General features: G+C 49.0%; 1 protein-coding gene across 1 annotated transcript in view; it reads right to left on the bottom strand.

The window, feature by feature from the left end:
* XPO4 (exportin 4) overlaps positions 1 to 20,865 on the bottom strand; it is a 98,545-nt gene extending 77,680 nt beyond the window's left edge. Inside the window, exons 1-4 of the mRNA XM_040426216.1 lie at positions 20,800 to 20,865; positions 8,734 to 8,839; positions 6,759 to 6,900; positions 5,210 to 5,348 (exon numbers count right to left, since the gene is read on the bottom strand). Of these exons, the coding sequence (XP_040282150.1) occupies positions 5,210 to 5,348; positions 6,759 to 6,900; positions 8,734 to 8,839; positions 20,800 to 20,865 (453 nt within the window). The remainder of the gene's footprint in view (positions 1 to 5,209; positions 5,349 to 6,758; positions 6,901 to 8,733; positions 8,840 to 20,799) is intronic.
* Positions 20,866 to 21,643: the final 778 nt, after the last annotated feature.

The following is a 21,643-nucleotide window of genomic DNA, read 5'->3' as shown; positions in this document are numbered from 1 at the left end:
TGTGAAAGGGGCCTAAAAGGTGTTAAAAAAAAAATATATATATATTATAAATCCCATAAAGCGTCACATCAGCAGTTTCCCTCTTCAGACGCAAACAGCAGGTTTGGTCAGTCGGTATGAAAAAGTCAAAGAACAACCAGGGTTAATATTCTCCTCTTCAATTTACATACCATCCCCTGACCCCTCTGTAATGAAGTCTGTCACTTACTCTACACGGCATTATCCTGCAATATGGGGGGACAGGGGAAGCCAGCGACGCCCAGGATCTGCTTTTGGAAGCACTCCCAAGAGTGGAGACAAAAACCTCAACCTATCATTAATGAAGCGCTCTTAAAGGATTATACTGTGGTTTGCATGGGGGTGGAAATATGTAGTTCTCCACTTCTCCCTGCCCTTCCTATACTCCCCCAACCTTTAAAATGCTGTAATTGAGCTGCTAAAAAATAAAGATAGGGGTTTGGCAGAGCCAGGCCTCCCATGTCTTTACCTCTCTAGGGTTTCGTACCGGATCCTACTGTATTTGGCCCGCCATACCAAAGAACGGAAGATCTGCTGTATTTTGTAGAAGTGGTGCTGGGCCACCCAAATTGGCGAATTGTGAAGTATATATAGTAGTTGTGGCATAAAAATCGTTTTGATAAGATTCCCCCGACCCATCACCGACAGAGGAAGTTTATTCCATATATCCGTTTTCATTTTAAATTTGGCCAGTAATGGTATCAGGTTATCCACAATATAGGCCTGGGGGCTAGTGGAAACCTCAACACTAAGGTACTTAAATGCCGATACTACTTTAAGTTTAATGTGATCCAAACATAGGGACCGAGGCAGAGGGGACAGCGGAAGGATGGCAGATTTATCCCAGTTAATATACAGACCCGACTGTCTGCCAAAGTCCGATATTAAGGAAATAATTGGGTCCATCGATGAGGCCAGATCTCCAACATACAGAAGCATATCATCCGCGTACAGCGAAATTCTTTCCTCCACCTCCCCTCTGCCCATGCCCCTAATCAAGGGAGTAGACCGCATTATACAAGCCAATGGTTCGCTTGCAATGGCGAAGGAGGGGCGACAGAGGACAGCCCTGCCTAGTGCCCCTCTCCAATGCCAACACCGGCGAGAGATTCCCATTGACCCTGAGGCGGGCCCTTGGCTGGCTATATAGTAGTTGTACCCATTTAATATACACCGGACCAAATTCCAATTTCGACATGACCGCCCATAGGTAGTCCCACTCAACACTGTCAAAGGCTTTGGCAGCGTCAAGCCCAGCACCGCCCCGCGTCCTCCGAATCTCCTCCTTGCCGGCTGACGTCACAGAGCTGGAGCGCCGAAATCTCGCGATGCATGAGCTAGCGCATGCGTAGTTCGTTCCCTGTGCTGATGCCAGTACAGGGAATGAACATGATGCCGACACTGCGCATGCGCTGGCTCGCGCATCGCGAGATTTCGGCGCTCCAGCTCTGTGACGTCAGCCAGCAAGGAGGAGATTCGGAGGACGCGGGGCGGTGCTGGGCTCCTTTCCGCTTGACTCATCTCCAGCTACAGGACTCATATCAGGTCATTTGCATATTGATCAAAAAGGTTTTTTAACACAATAAAAGCGCAGAGAGCTGTGGGGACCGGGTATTGCAGATGTGCTAGCGGCCATCTAGCAGCCCATGTCCCCAGCTCTGTGCGCAAAATCCTGGTGACAGGTTTCCTTTAAGGACCAGGCCATTTTTTGCAAATCTGACCAGTGTCACGTTAAGTGGTGATAACTTTAAAACGCTTTGACTTATCCAAGCCATTCTGAGATCGTTTTTTCGTCACATATTGTACTTCATGACAGTGGTAAAATAAAGTCAAAAAAATTCATCTTTAGTTATAAAAAAAATACCAAATTTACCAAAAATTTGTAAAAAAAATTCAAGTTTCAATTTCTCTACTTCTATAATATATAGTAATTCCTCCAAAAATAGTTATTACTTTACATTCCCCATATGTCTACTTCATGTTTGGATCATTTTGGGAATAATATTTTATTTTTGGGGATGTTACAAGGCTTAGAAGTTTAGAAGACATTTTCAAAAACCCAATTTTTAGGGACCAGTTCAGGTCTGAAGTCACTTTGCGAGGCTAACATAATAGAAACCACCCAAAAATGACCCCATTCTATAAACTACACCCCTCAAGGTATTCAAAACTGATTTGACAAACTTTGTTAACCCTTTAGGTGTTCCACGAGAATTAATGGAAAATAGAGATACAATTTCAAAATTTCACTTTTTTAGCAGATTTTCAATTAAAAAATTTTTTTCCAGTTACAGCCAAACCAAACTCAATATTTATGGCCCTGATTCTGTAGTTTACAGAAACACCCCATATGTGGTCGTAAACCGCTGTACGGGCACACGGCAGGGCGCAGAAGGAAAGGAATGCCATACGGTTATTGGAAGGCAGGTTTTGCTGGACTGTTTTTTTTTACACCATGTCCCATTTGAAGCCCCCCTGATGCACCCCTAGAGTAGAAACACCAAAAAAGTGACCCCATTTTAGAAACTACGGGATAGGGTGGCAGTATTGTTGGTACTAGTTTAGGGTACATATGATTTTTGGTTGCTCTATATTACACTTTTTGTGAGGCAAGGTAACAAGAAATATCTGTTTTGGCACAGTTTTTATTTTTTGTTATTTAAAACATTCATCTGACAGGTTAGATCATGTGATATTTTTATAGACCAGGTTGTCACGGACGCGGCGATACCTAATATGTATACTTTTTTTTTTGTTTTATGTAAGTTTTACACAACGATTTCATTTTTGAAGCAAAAAAAAAATCATGTTTTAGTGTTTCCATAGTCTGAGAGCCATAATTATTTTAGTTTTTGGGCGATTACCTTGGGTAGGGTATGATTTTTCTGGGATGAGATGACTTATTGGCACTATTTTGGGGTGCGTGTGACTTTTTGTGATGCAAGGTGACAAAAAATGATTTATTTAGCACAGTTTTTATTTTTTACGGTGTTCATCTGAGGGGTTAGGTCATGTGATATTTTTATAGAGCCGGTCGATACGAACGCGGCGATACCAAATATGTATACTTTTTTTTATTTATGTAAGTTTTACACAATAACAGCTTTTTTCAAACAAAAAAAAAAATGATGTTTTAGTGTCTCCATATTCTGAGCCATATTTTTTTTATTTTTTGGGCAATTGTCTCAGGTAGGGGCTCATTTTTTGCAGGATGAGGCGACGGTTAGATTGGTACTATTTTGGTGGGCAAACGCCTTTTTGATTGTTTTCGGTTGTACTTTTTGTGATGTAAGGTGACAAAAAAAATGGTTTATTTAGCACAGTTTTTATTTTTTATTGTGTTCATCTGAGGGGTTAGGTCATGTGATCTGTTAATAGAGCCGGTCGATACGGACGCGGTGATACCTAATATGTCTTTTTTCAACTTTTTTTATCCGACTTTGGGACTTGAACTTTGGGGGGGTATATTCCTTTACAATGCATTCCAATACTTCTGTATTGGAATGCATTGGCTGTATGAGTTATACTGTGTGTATTACTCATACAGCTTCCGGGGCCTGTGAGATCCAGGGGACTGGATCTCACAGGCTCTTCACCAGAAGGCAGCGCGATGCCTTCCTTAGGCATCGCACTGCCTTCAATGCCATCGGGTCGCCCCTACAGCCACATGGGGACCCCATGGCACCGCCACCGCAGGTAAAGCCGCAAACCGCAGGTCTGAATTGACCTGCGGTTTGAGGCGATCGCCGATACGGGAAGGGGGGGGGGGGGGGGTCACATGACACCACCACCCCCACCCCCGGCGTTGTGACAGGATGCCTGCTGAATGATTTCAGCGGGCATCCTGTTCTGATTAACCCGCGCCGCAAACGCATTTGAAACCCATGACGTACCGGTACGTCATGTGTTCTTAGGGACTCAGGAAACATGCCGTACCGGTACGTCATGCATCCCTAAGGGGTCAAACTAGCTGACATTAGCGATGTGCTAATGTCAGCTGAACATAACTATATTTGTGTCATCTCACTGCCTGCCGCCGTTATTGAGAAAAACAAACTTTTGTAATATGATAATTCGCCTCTAGGTGGAGGGGGGGGGGCGTTGTTCCTGCTCCTAGAGGCTCTGTTCTCCCACCTCTGGCCATGTCCTGATACACTAGATTGACAGGGCCAGGCAGCGTTGGTTTCCTACTGCCGGCCTGGTCTGCCACAGTGAGTGAAGGGCGCCTGCCGGCTGCCTCAATGCGCCTGCGCCGAATACTGAACGGCGCGAGAATTCCCCAGCGCACAAGGCTGGCAGTTGGAGGTGAACGCTGCCTGGCCCTGTCAATCTAGTGTAGCAGAGGTGGGAGAACAGAGCCTCTAGGAGCAGGGGCAACGCCCCCCCCGCACCTAAAGGCTAATTAGCATATTATAAAAAGTTATATTTCTGCTGTAACGGGGGCATAGATAAAAGTAGGAATGGACTAGTTAGGTTTAGCTGACATTAGCACATCACTAATGTCAGCTAGCTTAGTAGGGTTAATTCTGGCGACAGAAACCCTTTAACATATGGACGGCTTGGCAAAGTGTGTATGAGTTATCACATGGAAAGAATAATCAGCCCTTTCCATAGATCTCTGTACACCTAGCAGTGCTCTACCTAAAGGGGTTGTCCGGGTTCACAGCTGAACCCAGACATACCTCCAGTTTCACCCCGGCAGCCCCCCTGACATGAGCATCGGAGCAGTTCATGCTCCGATGCTCTCCTTTGCCCTGCTCTAGATCGCGCAGGGCAAAGGCATTTTTTTGGAGATCCGGTGACGTACCAGGGCTCTCCATGGGGCTGCCAGGAACCCCGGTGATATCACCAGCACTGATGGGCGGGATTTAGCGCTGCCCTAGCCAGTAAAATGACTAGGGCAGCGCTAAAGCCCGCCCATCAGACCCGGTGACGTCACCGAACACACTGCCGGGCGGAAGCTTCCGCTCGGCCGTATGTTATTGAAAACAAAAGAGCCCGTGCCCTGTACTGTATGAGATGCTTCGATGCTAGCCTCAGGGGCGCTGCCTGGGTGAAAATAAGGGTATGTCCGGGTTCAGCTCCGAACCCGCACAACCTCTTTAATGTGGCATTGACCAATTAGCACAGTACATAAATGTTCTCTAGAAAAAAAAAAAATTCAATGTTCCAGATATTTGCTGACACTTACTACAGTAGGGTTACCGCTGCTGATCAGTTGGTTAACTTCATGGAAAATGCTCTTGCAGTCAATCGATTTGTCTAAAGATCCTCTCTTTACTATGACCGCTACTGCCAGCAGGATCTGTTCTCGTACGTATTTCTGAAGGCTGTAAAAAAAAAAAAAAAAGTTTAAAATTAAAACCTATAGAAATGAAATAGTAAAATGTATAGAAAAATAAAAAAAAGATGAACTCCCTAACAGAAGCGAGTGATTATAAAAAAAAAAGGGGGAACACCTCCACTGGAGGAACTAGTAGTACACAAGTCTTTACCACCGATTAAAATAATTCCAATTCCATAATTCCTGCGTGCTGAGATCATGCTCTCACGAGAGAATAACTTCACTTTTAGATCGGATTTTGACGTTGCAGACATCTGAAACCACAAGCCAGGACCGTGACACTCCCCTAGATCTAACTCAAGACTAAAAGGGCCCACACAAATTAGACTAACGTCACTGAAAACACAGAAGTTCATAATCATAATGACCATTCATCCAGGGAAATTTAAAGGGGTTCTCGGGGAATTATATAAAATGGCTGCCAGTATCCAAGCAGGACTAGTCGCCACCACTTGCAGAGCTGCCTAGCGGTGCCTCACTACACGCGTCACTGCTGTGCACAAGATGGTAACGATATGATCCTGCCTGTGATATTCCATCATGGCTGAGCAGCCTGACAGGAGAATTCACCAGTATGTAGTATATACAAATACCAAAGCGTAGTGTGTAGTGACACCCCGACCCTCACCCCCCCCCCCCCAGACAGTTCCGCTGAACTTCTAGGTTGCTGGTGGCCATGGTAAATCATTCCTGGAGAACCTCTTTAAAGAGGACCTTTCACTAGATTAAAAAAAATTAAACTAAGTATACAGACATTGAGAGCGGAGCCTAACATGTGAAGATACCGGAGCGGCGCCCAGGGATAATAGTAAGTGCAGGGGGATCCCTGGGAGCCGCTCTCCATGTCTGTATACTTAGTTTAGATTTTTTAATCTAGTAAAGGTCCTCTTTAAAGGTGTTGTCTGGCCTATGACCAAAACAATCCCCTGCCTAACACTCACCTGGTCACTGTCCTACCAGACCAGAAGTGGCTTGGCTCAACGGACCAAACTACTTCTGGTCCAGCAGCGACTCAAACGGACCAGGTACCACAATGTTGGAATGGCAGGACAATGGACAGGCGAGTGCATATGTCACAGGTAGGGGTTGGATTACCCCTTTAATGGCCAATAGGGATGAAATAGTGTATGGCTGCGTTAGCAAAACAATCCCTCTCCAGACGGTTGTTTTTTAAATGGTTGTTCACCTATCAGCCTCTTTCTATTTAAATGTGTATGGGCCCTTAAAAACAATTTCTGGGGTTAATCAGATTTCCGATACTAAACTAACTAACTGCTGCCCACATCTCCACACAGGGCCCAGCAAGTTTGCTGAAACCACGCAGCCTAATGTAGTGTGTGCCCCCCCTAGTGGTAGAGAGTAAAAAATGCACTATGAAAACAGCAGCTGCACTTACTTGGGCCTTTGTAAGACATAAGTTAATAGGAATGTTCGGAGTGACTCGATGCTACTTTTTTCCAGCAGGATCCATTCTCTTACAACAGCCTCCATGATCGCCGTGGCAGCTTGAAAAAGGACGTAGTCCACTTTACTAGTTTCTGTGAGGGGCAAAGAGGGAAACAGACGTTCGTTGGTAAAAGGGTACAGTTTGGTCACTACTGACGAGGTTTCATTTGACATTCTAACAAGCGTTTGTCTAAGATAGATAGATAGATATTAGGATCTTCCTGTGAGTCACTGGTGTCCTTGTGCAGAATACTAAAGCTAACCCCTACCCACAGGGCATAATTAACTGTTCTTTAGGGGTCAGACCACTGGGGACACCAAACTATCCAGAGAATCCTAAACCCCTGGTCCTGCCACTCCCTTTGTTCTCTAGGAGACTGCAGAATGGCACTTGGCTACTTCCAGCAATCCCATAGAGAATGAATGGAGCGGCAGCACGTACGCTTGATGGGCCATTCCATCAGGATGGTGTCATGGGACTCCCATTTCTCAGGGTCAGTGGGGGACCTGCGGTTGGACACTCACAGATCAGTTACCTCCATCTTGTAAATAAGAGATAACGTTAATACTAGCCACCATTTTTTTAGTTACTCTTGTAATCCAGAAACCTTTACAGCAAATTGCCTTCCTGACCAATTCAACAGCTCCTATGAAGACCCATGCATCTCCATGGTAACAGACAACACACAAGGCCCATGTAGTCAGCTCCTGCGGTCGCTTCTTCTATTAGTTTCCGTCTTACCAACACATAAGACGGCTAGGGATGAGCGAATCGATTGATCTCATCTGCAAGAGTTCTTCACCTACACTTCTGGGTAGCAGCGCATGAAGCAAAGGCTCTGCACTTGCGCTGCTACTCAGATCAGCGACAAGGGGAGGTGCCCACCGCCAACCACTTATAGCATCTACAAAAGCCAAACTTCAAACTCCTATTTTTGCACTCCGACTCCAACCACCCAAAACTGAGTAAGAGCCCTTCTAGTCATCGCCGTTTTATGAGGAAGAAACCCAAGACAGAGAACATTGATGATTAATATGTCAACACATCTCTAAATTCCAATGAAGGTAAACAGGCTACAGGTGACGCATTAGATAAACTGCACAACATGGCCACTTTCTAAAAGAAAAACGTGTGGCCACTAACATAGGAAGCCCCAAACCGCCACATTTCTCACCACAGCGCCTCCTGCTGCCCATGGATTCCACCTGTAAACAGCCAGCATATCCATAGAAAATCAAGATGGAAGTGGCCAAGTAAGTGACCCAAGTGCCCACTGCCCTGGACGCACCCTCTTCTTCAGCGCATGAACAGATAAACTTCCGGCATCTGCGCATTTACGGAATGCTTTCAGCACCTAGAAGTGAATGCGACCAGAGCAGCGGTCCGGGGGTAAGTCACGAGACCACAGTCAACTTGATCATCATGATGTGGTAGGGGGTTTAGGGTTTCTTATGCTAGTGCCCACATGTTTATGGCATTTTAGAGATCCTTTTAGAAAGTGGTCATCCCCTTTAATAATTACTTAAAATATTTTATAGTACAGTTCTGTACATTTCTACAGACTCCACAGCCCTGGTTCTGCCAAAATGATCTCCTATTCATTTTTATGACCCTTGTTAAACAATCTCACATCCTCATTCATTAAAAGGGTCATCCAGAAGTGTAAAAACAAATGGCTGCTTTCTTCCAAAAACAGCACCACACCCGTCTATGGGTTGTGTCTGGTATTGCAGCCCAATCTCATCCACTTCATTGCAATACCAGACACAAACCATGTACAGGTGTGGTGCTGTATTTAGAAGAAAGCAGCCATGTTTTTTCTAATCGTGGACAACCCCTTTAAGGAAAGCAGTTCCCACATTTCCATCAAAACCAGAAGCAGATATCTGGTGATCACAGCACGGCAGCCCCCACCCATACTCACCTAATATGTGTTTGCATACGGCAAAGGGGGACTTGGATTTTCTAAAGGAGAGAAAGATGTGTTCTGCGTGCTGCCGTTGTTCATTATTGACCATGGATGGCGGAGCCTACAAGAACGGAAAAGAAACATGTTACATCAGGTTTGTAGCCGTCTAGGTAAGTACCTGGGGGATTTGTTTCCTTCCTCGTCACAACTCCCTGGAAATTGGTAAGTGACTTCTCTAGGACTGCGCCGGCAGGGTGAAAGGAACGAGGGGTTGTCCCAGCTTATCTGCTGTCCAAAGGATAGGTGATAAGTCCCTGCTTGGCACACTGCTGGGGCCCCTCCGAGCCCGTGCCACCCAGTTGGAATGAAGCAGCGGTCACTCCATTCAGCTCTATAGGGGTGCTGGAGATAGCCGAGCCCTTGTACGCTGCCAGCCCCACAGAGCTGAACCGAGCAGCGGACACAGATTTACATCTACACACACACACCCCAAAATAAACAAAAAATAAATATATGGATATTGAGAGATTCTAAAAAAAATTCCCCCCAAAAAACGATAGAGAAAAAGCAAGTCCTCAGCTAAAAAGAGCTGAAAGCAGTAAAATCACCTTCTATGTAAAGGACAGGAGGATCTTGAGGATTGTCATCTGTAACCCATAGCATGACCACTTCTCAGCATAGCCTCCTACAACTGAGGAGACAGCACCATCTGGAGGACAAACCTGTCATTACACTAAACTATAACAGGAATATAAGACTCCGTAGAAGGTGTTCGCTTGTTTGAACTAGAAAACATACGGCTGCGGTCGGCGTCAAGACGGACACTGAACACTGCCTTAGGGCTCTTTCAGACGAGCGGATCCAGTGCCGGTAATCCGCTGTGTAAGGGCTCATGCACACGAACGTATTTGCTTTCCGTGCCAGTTTCGTTTTTTTTACGGAACCATTCACGTCAATGGAAGTTACTCAGTGTACATTCCGTTTCCATATGTCCGTTTTGCAAAAAAAATAGAACATGTCCTATTATTGTTCACGTTACGGACAAGGATAGTACTGTTCTATGAAGGGCTAGCTGATCCGTTCCGCAAAATACGGAATGCACAGGGATGTCATCCTTATTTTGCGGAACAGCAAAATACATACGGTCGTGTGCAGGAGACCTAAAAGAGAGCCAAGACCCGCTCCGGACAGCAGAGGCACGGAGCACTAACATGACTGATAACGCTCCGTGCCTCGGATCACAGAGAGATAAAGTGGTCACAGATCACAGAGGCACGGAGCGTTAAGTGGTCACAGATCACGGAGCGTTATCAGTCATGTCAGTGAGGCACGGAGCATTATCAGTCATGTCAGGGCTCCGTCCCTCTGCTGTCCGGAGCGCGGCTTGGCTCTCATTAACGCTGTGGACGACACGCACGGCATCCGCTTCCTGTACGCAGTGCATTGCGTGGACACATGGGGCTGCTATAAACGGGTAGACAGAAGGGGCCCTGGAGACAACATTCAGACAACCTACTTGTTCAGGACCTTCGTTAACCCCTTAGTGACCAGCCTGTTTTCATCTCATTTCAAGAGCCATAACTTTTCTATTTTTCCGTCGCTGTAGTTATAGGAGGAGTGAGCTTTTGCGGGACAAGCTGTCGTTTTTAATGGCACCATTTAGGGGGTACACGTAACTTATTAATTAATTTTATTAACTTTATTGGGAGATGGGAAGAGTTTTTACCTTATAAATCTTGCGGCATTCATTTATCAGCATAAATAACGTGATAATTTGAATATTATAATTTTTTTTTTTTTTTTTACTTTCCATTACTTTTGCACAATAAAACACCCTTTAAGAGAAAAATAAATAAATAATGTTTTTGCATTAAAACATCCCAAGACCCATAACTCTTTATACAACACTTTTTGAACGCTTTAATTTATTAATTTTATTTATTTTAAACAGTTTACCGTATAGCACATTACAGTATAAGGCCTCATGCACACGACTGTTGTTGTGTTCCGTGTCCGTTGTCCCGTTTTTCGTGATTTTCTGCGGACCCATTGACTTTCAATGGGTCAGTTGAAAACTCGGCTAATACACCGTTTGTCATCCACGTCCGTGATCCGTGGTTCCAGTCCGTCAAAAAAAAAAAAACCTGTCCTATTTTTTTCACGGAAAACGGTTCGCGGACCCATTCAAGTGAATGGGACCGTGAAAAGACACGGAGGCACACAAGATTGTCATCCGCGCGTCCGTTTTTTTCCTATCATTTGCATATATTAAACTATCATATTTCTCAGCAATGCGGGCACATATGGACATGGGACCAACACAGATGCCTTCAGCTGCCAAGCGCACATGTAACCGGTCAGCCAGTGTCATATGTAAAAAGGACAGATGCCCTTTAAATAGGGACACGGAGAAAAGAAAATATATATATCCAAAAATCTAACGAAAATGTCATTTAAACAATAGGTCTTTTTCTGGCGACGCATTCTTTTCTGCTAACGTCTTGGTGCAGATTACCACAGGACACCTTCAGAGGTCTAGAGGGTCCTGGCCTCAGTGGGTAAAAGCTGTTTGGGCGACACGAGGGGGACCTACACAATATTGGGCGGCAGGCTTTAATGTTACAGCTGATCGGTTTATGTGATCATTGTTTCTCAAAATGCAAATACCGCGCATGAGTGCAACTGGCACTTCGAGGAATTTCACACACTCCGGTTTTATCCTAGAAACCTGATAAGCTACAAGGAATGCAATCACCAGGAGCGGAGCGTCCCCTTCCCACGAAGAAAACAAACAGAACGCCTAGAAGGCCAAAGCCACTAATTTTATGGGATTAAAAGCCAACAATATGGGAGAGCAGGAAAGAAAGCAGCCAGAGGTCGCACTACGTTTATTGCAGAACCGTAAAAATACTCCTCTGACCATTTTTGAGGAGTATTTTTACTCGAGGAGGAGTACGAAAGTTGCGGTAATTCAAATACATAATATGTAGGCCTACACTTGTTCAAATCTGCTGTTGCAGATTCTGTCGAAAGACCAGACAAAAAAAAGCTTTACATGCAGCACTTGTGTCCGGTAAAAAGGCTGCCTTCACACTGGCGTTTTGGCTTTCCATTTGCGAGATCCGTTCAGGGCTCTCACAAGCGGTCCAAAACGGATCAGTTTTGCCCTAATGGATTCTGAATGGAGAAGGATCCGCTCAGAATACATCAGTTTGCCTCCGTTCTGTCTCCATTCCGCTCTGGAGGCGGACACCAAAACGCTGCAGATGTGGAGTGGAGCAAGACGCAATGTAAGTCAATGGGGACGGATCCGTTTTCTCTGACAATAGAAAACGGATCCGTCCTCCATTGACTTTCAAAAGTTCATGACGGATGCATGCTGTTGTATTATTGTAACAGATCCGTTTTTGCAGATCCATGACGGATCCGCCCAAAACGCGAGTGTGAAAGTAGCCATAGTCGGTGGAGTCTGTTCAGCTTCTTCCCTGTGGGGTGACAGGACGAGAGGGGGGAGCAGGGTCACTAGTGGGGTGACAGGAGAAAGGGAGGGGGAGCAGGGTCACTAGTGGGGTGACAGGAGGAAGGGAGGGGGAGCAGGGTCACTAGTGGGGTGACAGGAGGAAGGGAGGGGGAGCAGGGTCACTAGTGGGGTGACAGGAGGAAGGGGGGGGGGGGCAGGGTCACTAGTGGGGTGACAGGAGGAAGGGAGGGGGAGCAGGGTCACTAGTGGGGTGACAGGAGGAAGGGAGGGGGAGCAGGGTCACTAGTGGGGTGACAGGAGGAAGGGAGGGGGAGCAGGGTCACTAGTGGGGTGACAGGAGAAAGGGGGGGAGCAGGGTCACTAGTGGGGTGACAGGAGAAAGGGGGGGAGCAGGGTCACTAGTGGGGTGACAGGAGAAAGGGGAGGGAGCAGGGTCACTAGTGGGGTGACAGGAGGAGCAGGGTCACTAGTGGGGTGACAGGAGAAAGGGGGGGGAGCAGGGTCACTAGTGGGGTGACAGGAGGAAGGGGGGAGCAGGGTCACTAGTGGGGTGACAGGAGGAAGGGGGGAGCAGGGTCACTAGTGGGGTGACAGGAGGAAGGGGGGGAGCAGGGTCACTAGTGGGGTGACAGGAGGAAGGGAGGGGGAGCAGGGTCACTAGTGGGGTGACAGGAGGAGCAGGGTCACTAGTGGGGTGACAGGAGAAAGGGAGGGGGAGCAGGGTCACTAGTGGGGTGACAGGAGAAAGGGGGGGAGCAGGGTCACTAGTGGGGTGACAGGAGAACGGGGAGGGAGCAGGGTCACTAGTGGGGTGACAGGAGGAGCAGGGTCACTAGTGGGGTGACAGGAGAAAGGGAGGGGGAGCAGGGTCACTAGTGGGGTGACAGGAGAAAGGGGGGGGAGCAGGGTCACTAGTGGGGTGACAGGAGAAAGGGGGGGAGCAGGGTCACTAGTGGGGTGACAGGAGAAAGGGGGAAGCAGGGTCACTAGTGGGGTGACAGGAGGAAGGGAGGGGGAGCAGGGTCACTAGTGGGGTGACAGGAGGAGCAGGGTCACTAGTGGGGTGACAGGAGAAAGGGAGGGGGAGCAGGGTCACTAGTGGGGTGACAGGAGGAAGGGAGGGGGAGCAGGGTCACTAGTGGGGTGACAGGAGGAAGGGAGGGGGAGCAGGGTCACTAGTGGGGTGACAGGAGGAGCAGGGTCACTAGTGGGGTGACAGGAGAAAGGGAGGGGGAGCAGGGTCACTAGTGGGGTGACAGGAGGAAGGGAGGGGGAGCAGGGTCACTAGTGGGGTGACAGGAGGAAGGGAGGGGGAGCAGGGTCACTAGTGGGGTGACAGGAGGAAGGGAGGGGGAGCAGGGTCACTAGTGGGGTGACAGGAGGAAGGGGGGGGGGAGCAGGGTCACTAGTGGGGTGACAGGAGGAAGGGAGGGGGAGCAGGGTCACTAGTGGGGTGACAGGAGGAAGGGAGGGGGAGCAGGGTCACTAGTGGGGTGACAGGAGGAAGGGAGGGGGAGCAGGGTCACTAGTGGGGTGACAGGAGAAAGGGGGGGGGGGGCAGGGTCACTAGTGGGGTGACAGGAGAAAGGGGGGGAGCAGGGTCACTAGTGGGGTGACAGGAGAAAGGGGGGGGAGCAGGGTCACTAGTGGGGTGACAGGAGAAAGGGGGGGGAGCAGGGTCACTAGTGGGGTGACAGGAGAAAGGGGAGGGAGCAGGGTCACTAGTGGGGTGACAGGAGGAGCAGGGTCACTAGTGGGGTGACAGGAGAAAGGGGGGGAGCAGGGTCACTAGTGGGGTGACAGGAGAAAGGGGGGGGAGCAGGGTCACTAGTGGGGTGACAGGAGAAAGGGGGGGAGCAGGGTCACTAGTGGGGTGACAGGAGGAAGGGAGGGGGAGCAGGGTCACTAGTGGGGTGACAGGAGGAGCAGGGTCACTAGTGGGGTGACAGGAGGAAGGGAGGGGGAGCAGGGTCACTAGTGGGGTGACAGGAGAAAGGGGGGGAGCAGGGTCACTAGTGGGGTGACAGGAGAACGGGGAGGGAGCAGGGTCACTAGTGGGGTGACAGGAGGAGCAGGGTCACTAGTGGGGTGACAGGAGAAAGGGAGGGGGAGCAGGGTCACTAGTGGGGTGACAGGAGAAAGGGGGGGAGCAGGGTCACTAGTGGGGTGACAGGAGAAAGGGGGAAGCAGGGTCACTAGTGGGGTGACAGGAGGAAGGGAGGGGGAGCAGGGTCACTAGTGGGGTGACAGGAGGAGCAGGGTCACTAGTGGGGTGACAGGAGAAAGGGGGGGAGCAGGGTCACTAGTGGGGTGACAGGAGAAAGGGGGGGAGCAGGGTCACTAGTGGGGTGACAGGAGAAAGGGAGGGGGAGCAGGGTCACTAGTGGGGTGACAGGAGAAAGGGGGGGAGCAGGGTCACTAGTGGGGTGACAGGAGAAAGGGAGGGGGAGCAGGGTCACTAGTGGGGTGACAGGAGGAGCAGGGTCACTAGTGGGGTGACAGGAGAAAGGGGAGGGAGCAGGGTCACTAGTGGGGTGACAGGAGGAAGGGAGGGGGAGCAGGGTCACTAGTGGGGTGACAGGAGGAAGGGAGGGGGAGCAGGGTCACTAGTGGGGTGACAGGAGGAAGGGAGGGGGAGCAGGGTCACTAGTGGGGTGACAGGAGGAAGGGGGGGAGCAGGGTCACTAGTGGGGTGACAGGAGGAAGGGAGGGGGAGCAGGGTCACTAGTGGGGTGACAGGAGGAGCAGGGTCACTAGTGGGGTGACAGGAGAAAGGGGGGGAGCAGGGTCACTAGTGGGGTGACAGGAGGAAGGGGGGGGAGCAGGGTCACTAGTGGGGTGACAGGAGGAACAGGGTCACTAGTGGGGTGACAGGAGGAGAGGGGGAGCCAGTCACATGAGTCCACAGCTCTGGACCTCTCCTTACAACAGCCAGCCTGGGAGCCGGCCCCTCCTCCTTCCAGCTCCCGCCGGCTTCCGCTGCTGCAGGACCTGTATCGCTCCGGCGCGCGCCTATACCAACCAATAACAAAGCTCCTTGCTGTAAGGAGCTTTGCTATTGGTTATTTCAGGCACAGGCAGCATCGCTGCGCTGCCCGCGCCAATCATAGCGCTCACTGCGCTGATGAATGTGGAGGGAAAGTCTAAGGCGTATTTGTACTTTTTTACAGGGAGTAAAATGGCCTGAACAAGCATCTATGACGCTTGTACAGGAGTTATTGCGACCTCTGACGGCAGCTCAGTTCTCGTTTGCCAAGGAGTTATGCTGGCGATACACAGATAATAGTTGGCGGGGTTGGCTATATATAGGAGCCTCACTCCTGAATTTGGGAGGAATGATGGCTACCTCTTGTGTAATGTTCTACTGATTATCGGCAGCGCGTCCAAGGCTACACGGATCAGCTGAGGAAGGGGCTGCACCCTCTTCACTACTTATCAAGCAGAGCGCCATAAGTTTCTTAGTGGCTGTGCTCCATACAAACTGGGGAACACATCCCCACCACCCCCCTTTTCTCATTATTTGCAGCCCCCCAAAGATCAGAACCACATCCACCTCTCCAGTTCCGCATGCCCGCCGCTGCGTTCAATCAGGCGAACCAGGCCCCCATTCCTGTAAGTGGCGGGGGCCCCAGCAGTCGGATCCCCACTGATCAGACAATCAAGAGATCCAGCATGCTAATTTTTTGAAAAGCAGCAAGGACAAAAAAATAAATATGGTACTGATGTTCTTACAGCAAACAGTGCTCCAAAAAACTCTGGTGCAAAAATTACTGGAAAAAAATGCAAAAGCTTAAAAAAAATGACAAAACAAAAAAAAAAACACAGGATTGCGTCAGGATCTGTTTGGCTTTTTCAGTGTTTTGCGGTCCGTTTTTCATGGATCCGTTGTTCCGTTTTTTGTTCCGTTTTTCCGTATGGCATATACAGTATACAGTAATTACATAGATAAAATTGGGCTGGGCATCACATTTTCAATAGATGGTTCAGCAAAAAACGGAACGGAAACGGAAGACATATGCCTATGCTCTTTGATCAAACTGTATACTAATTGCCTCCTAATAGTGCACAGCAAATGATTGATATAACCGCTGTATAGCCATGTTTTATCATAAGAAATGCTGCTTATTACATACAGTAGTCAATAGTATAGGAATGAGGAGGTGCGATTTAGTTTCACTCTACAAACCATGGCATTTCCGTATGTGTTCCGTTTTTTTTGCGGACCCATTGACTTGAATGGAGCCACGGAACGTGATTTGCGGGCAATAATAGGACATGTTCTATGTTAAAACGGAACGGAAAAACAGAAATACGGAAACTGAATGCATACGGAGTACATTCCGTTTTTTTTTGCGGAACCATTGAAATGAATGGTTCCGTATACGGACCGTATACGGAACGCAAAAAACGGCCAGTAAACGGGGAAAAAAAACGGCCGTGTGCATGAGGCCTAAATGGATGGTTTTGCAGACAAGGTCAGTTTTTTTCTGCGCATATTGCATGCGTTTTTCACACGTGGGAATTATTTTTTTTAGAACAATCTACATCTGCTAGCAACCACCAGTGAAAAACGCATTGCATCCGGATTTCTTCCGTTTTAGGGTACTTTCACACTAGCGTTTTTCTTTTCCGGCGCTGAGTTCCGTCCTAGGGGCTCAAATCCGGAAAAGAACTGAACAGTTTAATCCTAATGCATTCTGAATGGAGAGTAATCCGTTCAGGATGCATCAGGATGTCTTCAGTTCAGTCTTTTTGACTGATCAGGCTTTTCAGAAAACCGTAGCATGTTGTATTTTTACCTCCGGCCAAAAATCCTGAACACTTTGACTGAACGCCTGATCCAGCCTTTTTCCCATTGACTTGCATTAACGCCGGATCCAGCGCTGTGTGTTCAGTCAAACCGGATCCGGTTTTTGCATGTTAAACCTGAAAAATGTGAAAAAAAGTTAAAGTCCATAAATGGCGGATCCGTTTTTTCCAATGCATTTTTTCATTGTGATCAAAACCCTGATCAGGATTCAAATGTAATCCGTTTTCACACGTTTTTCCGGATCCGGCGGGCAGTTCCAGTGTCGGAATTGAACGCCGGATTTAAACAACGCTAGTGTGAAAGTAGCCTTAACACAAGCCTCTTTCACTTCTATGGAGCCACAGCTGCATGAAAAACACACAATCTAGAAACGCGCTGCGAGTTTTCCCTGAAGAGAGGGCTGATGCGTGAAAAACGTCATGTACACACAGGATTCACTCCGAATGTTATGGGCTTGCTTCACGCATCGCACATGCGCAGAAAACTCGCTTGTGTGAAAGGCCTAAGGGCCCATTCACACCCTCTGGATGGTATAGGGGACAACCCTGTTACATCTTACAGCATTATAACACCTACATAGCGGGAGCACACAGAGCCTCGATGATGGATGACAACCGCTCTACTGCATCGGCATTATGGGGGGGGGGGGGCACTGCCAGGGGAAGGTTACACCCCCGAAAACTTCATGGAAACAGCACAGCAGCCAGACTCCACCTGCTTTCAGGAAACTATAGGCTGCAATTGGGGGGTGGGGGAACATTACGCTACAAAACGGTTTCATTTCCATTAATATTTAAAGCAACTTGGCGACGTGCCCTTCAGCGTCTAACGCCCCCCCTTGTCATTGCTCCTGCAGATGTGCAGCTCCAGCAAATTCTCAAGATGCCACACATGACGATCCGAGCGTCGCCCGCTCCAACGCGAGGCCACACTGGTTTACACGCCTGCATTACCGACGACCCACGCGTTACACGTCTCCAGCCTTCTAAGCAGCAAAAACTAAAATCAGGATCATACACAAGCAAATAAGAAAAACGGACAGAAGTATCGTACGTTGCAGATGCATCCCATTATGTGCGGAATAGTCCCTCCCCGCGCGTTTCAATCACACGGTGATCATTTCTACGCGTCAACGACCCGAACAGATTTCTTTTTCAGCGGACAGGAATAGTCACCTCGTATTTTGTGGTGGAGCTAACCTGATGAAGGCATAGCCGCATGTGACAAAAGGTCACTCGGCAATCATTTGGCTAGGGCGTGTCCGACTATTGGTGGTCTGACTACTAGGACCCCCCTCCCCCAACCACGTCAGGCTGCCAGGAGCACCAAACGATAGTGAACGCGGTCACACCGAGATCCAACAGGACTGTCGTGCTGATGTCCCAATGTGACCACAGTCACCGTTAGGTGCAAGGTATGGGGTGCGACACTGCGATCTTAGGTCACGTGACCAGGCAGAGCTAGCCTTAGGAGACATGTACATCCAAGTCATTCGAATTTGAATGACCCCCATTCCCAAATCCAGTGTCGGTCCCAATCGCTGCATCGGCACTGATCATTTATGCCACACGCCTGATGGAAAAACCCTTTTAATTTCAGCCATATATGAAATATCGTATGACTGTGTGCAGGGTGTATGCGCACAGTGCTGAGTGAACAGTGGACTTTCGTGCACCAAATCTGCAGCATGTCCGAAGTTTTTGTGGGCGATTTTCACTGCGGATTTCACCAAGGGCGAGATCAAGGGCAAATTCACAGCAAAACCCTCAAAAAGAAGGCACAGGTAACAGATGCAGATTTTGATGCTCAGAGAAAAACATATACGTAAAAAGGCATCTGCACCGCCATGTGCACGTACCTCCGATCCAGTCCAAGACCACGAGATCTACAGCCGCATATACAGCCAGACAGACGGGGTCTATATACAAATACATTATGGGAACTCACATAACAGTGAATAGAGAGCAGCGCATGCGCAGTCACCTCTCCGTACACTGCAGCCGGCAGATGGGAACACTCCTTTAAAAAGATTATGCGAGTAGTGGGGAAAAAAAAGGGGTTGTGTCACCTGACACATATGCCACCAGTGTCAGAGAGGTGCTGGTCTCACCTCTGGGACCTGCACCTATCTCTAGAATGGGGCCCCAAAATGATGGAGAATGCACCGCGCATGCGCTGCTCACTTTCCATTTACTTACAAAAAAATAGGCGAACGCTGGCTTGGCCATTTTCAGAAGCCCCAGAGAAAGTAAGAGACAGCATGGCCGCCGCTCCGTACACTTCTATGGGAATTCCGGAAATAGTCGAGCCAGCACTGAGCTATTTTCGGAACACCTACAGAAATGAATAGGTGGCGGCTGTGCATGCGTGGTGCATGCTCCATCATTTTGGGGGCTCCGTTGTAGAGATAGGTGCAGGTCCCAGAGGTGTCTGACATATCCTAGCCATATGCCACCAAAGTCTGAGGAGAGACAACACCTTTAAAGGGGTTGTGCAGTGGTATAATATTGAAGACTTACCCTCAGGGGGTCCGACCCGTGGCAAGTCCACCAATCAGCTGTTTGAAGAGGTCACGATAGCGTCATCTAGACTGTAATTACAACTGCTGAACCGAAGAGAAAGCTGGAATTACACCCCCCCCCCCCCCCCGCCGTAGCCCCCCATCTAGGCAATAAGGCCCAATACACATCAGCTCAGCTAAGATCTCTCTCCGAAGGGACAAGAAACCGTGCGTGTCAACATGTAAGGCTCTGTGCGCAGGGTCCTTCACGTTTCACACCGACACTAGCGCAGCACACGGCTTTCGGGGTCTACTGGATCTGGTAGGGCGGCCAAAAGCCATGACTAAAGGCTAGTAGCCCCCCGCACAACCGTATTTTCGGTCTGCATTGTGTGTGGCTTGAACGTGAACCCATTCATTTCAACGGGGCTGCAAGAAATTCGGGTAGCACGCGGATGTCACCCGCGACGTGAATCAGAGAACATTTCCTATTCTTGTCCATTTAGCAGGCAAGACTAATCGATTCTACAACGGGGCGGATGCACACGGACCTCATCGCTATTACGCGGATCAGCAATTTGCGGACCACAAAACGGACACGGTTGTGGGCAGGAGGCCTCGGTGGACATGTGGGGTCTGTGGAGACCGCGTACAGCACACATCTGAGACACTTACGTGTAAAAGAGGCTTTAGACAGTAGGGCGGCGCTATACAACAGAGAAGGGCGCCACGATTAGCGGATAACACGTGTTCTCATCGGGGGCCCCGTTACCATCTCACGTTGCAGGTTCCGTCAAAGAATGACAAGGCACCATGGCAGAAACCCAACAGACCCACGGCGGGCATGTTGCGGGCGGGCATTCCTACCATGGAATAGAAGAACAGAGTGCCCTACAGATACCGTCAGCACCCCAACAACCTCAAGGGTCTGGGGCAGATCAGCACAAGGAGATGATCCAGGAAGCCATAGTCGCGCCATTCATCACCGTCTCTGCGGCTTCTCCATCCTCTGGATCTCTCCATGCAGCCAAAGCACTCCTAATGATGGTGGGCACCCTCCTGTGTGCTGCCACTGTTAGAGGGGGCTCCAGCTGGGCAGTGCCAGCACCTGTAGGTACACACAGGGATCTAGGGGCTAGCTAGAAAGTACAGGGAGAGAGGAAGGAGCCCGGATACACTGGCAGGGACAGGGCAGCAGCCCATGCCCCAGCACCCTGTGGGCACCTGCCCCTCATACACGATGCCCAGCACAGCCCTCATGTGCCAGTCACACACACAACTCCCGCTCACCATTAAAACTTTGGCAGCGCTCTCCAGCTGGGCGATCACTTCACTCGCACCCAGCGCCGCCATCATGGGCTCCGTTCAATGACGCGCCACGCAGTGCAGTGTGGGATAAAGCGAGGAGCCGAGCCAATGGCGGCCCTGGGGGAGGGGAGAGGAGGGTCCTGGACTGGCACCGAGGAGGGTCCTGGACTGGCACCGAGGAGGGGAGCACAAGTTTACTGGAGGCGAGCGGAGAGCCCCCCGAGCCGTTCTTATAGGGGCTCAGTCTCCACAATGTCACCACAGGACAGTCACATGTGTCGTGGACTGGGGCCCCTGGAAGAACCGCATTCCAAAACCGCCATATGTTGCAAGGGAGAGTTATGGTGTCCTCACGCGTTATTGCTCATGTTGCGTTTTTTATTTTTGTTTTTTACACTAAAAACACTTCATTTTCATCTCGTGTGAATGATACCCTTAGGGCTCATGCACATGACCGTTGTTGTTTTGCGGTCCGTTTTTCTGTGTCTGAGGGTTTCTTCTCTGATTTAAGTCCTCTTCCGTTCTGTTGGTGCGGATCAGTTATGGATCTGCACAAACGCTTCCGCAGACATCCCAACCTGCAAAAACTCATTTCAGGGAGGTTTTCTTTTTTTTTTTTTTTTTCTTTCACAAACTTTTTATGACATTTTCTAGACATATGCAGTATCTGCAGACTGTGCTCTATGGTGTGGAGGACGGGGCTCATCACCCTGCCCCAAATTATCCTATTTCTGTATATGATTGAAGGGATTCTGTCACCACCTATAAGTCCTGTGATCTAAACATCTGCTCATGTCCAGGGCAGCATTCTGATTTCTAAGGTGGC

Source organism: Bufo bufo, chromosome 3 (assembly GCF_905171765.1).
Source record: "Bufo bufo chromosome 3, aBufBuf1.1, whole genome shotgun sequence".
NCBI classification, from domain to species: Eukaryota; Metazoa; Chordata; class Amphibia; order Anura; family Bufonidae; genus Bufo; species Bufo bufo.
Note: the sequence above shows the minus strand (reverse complement) of the source record. Positions and strands in the feature narration are given on the sequence as shown.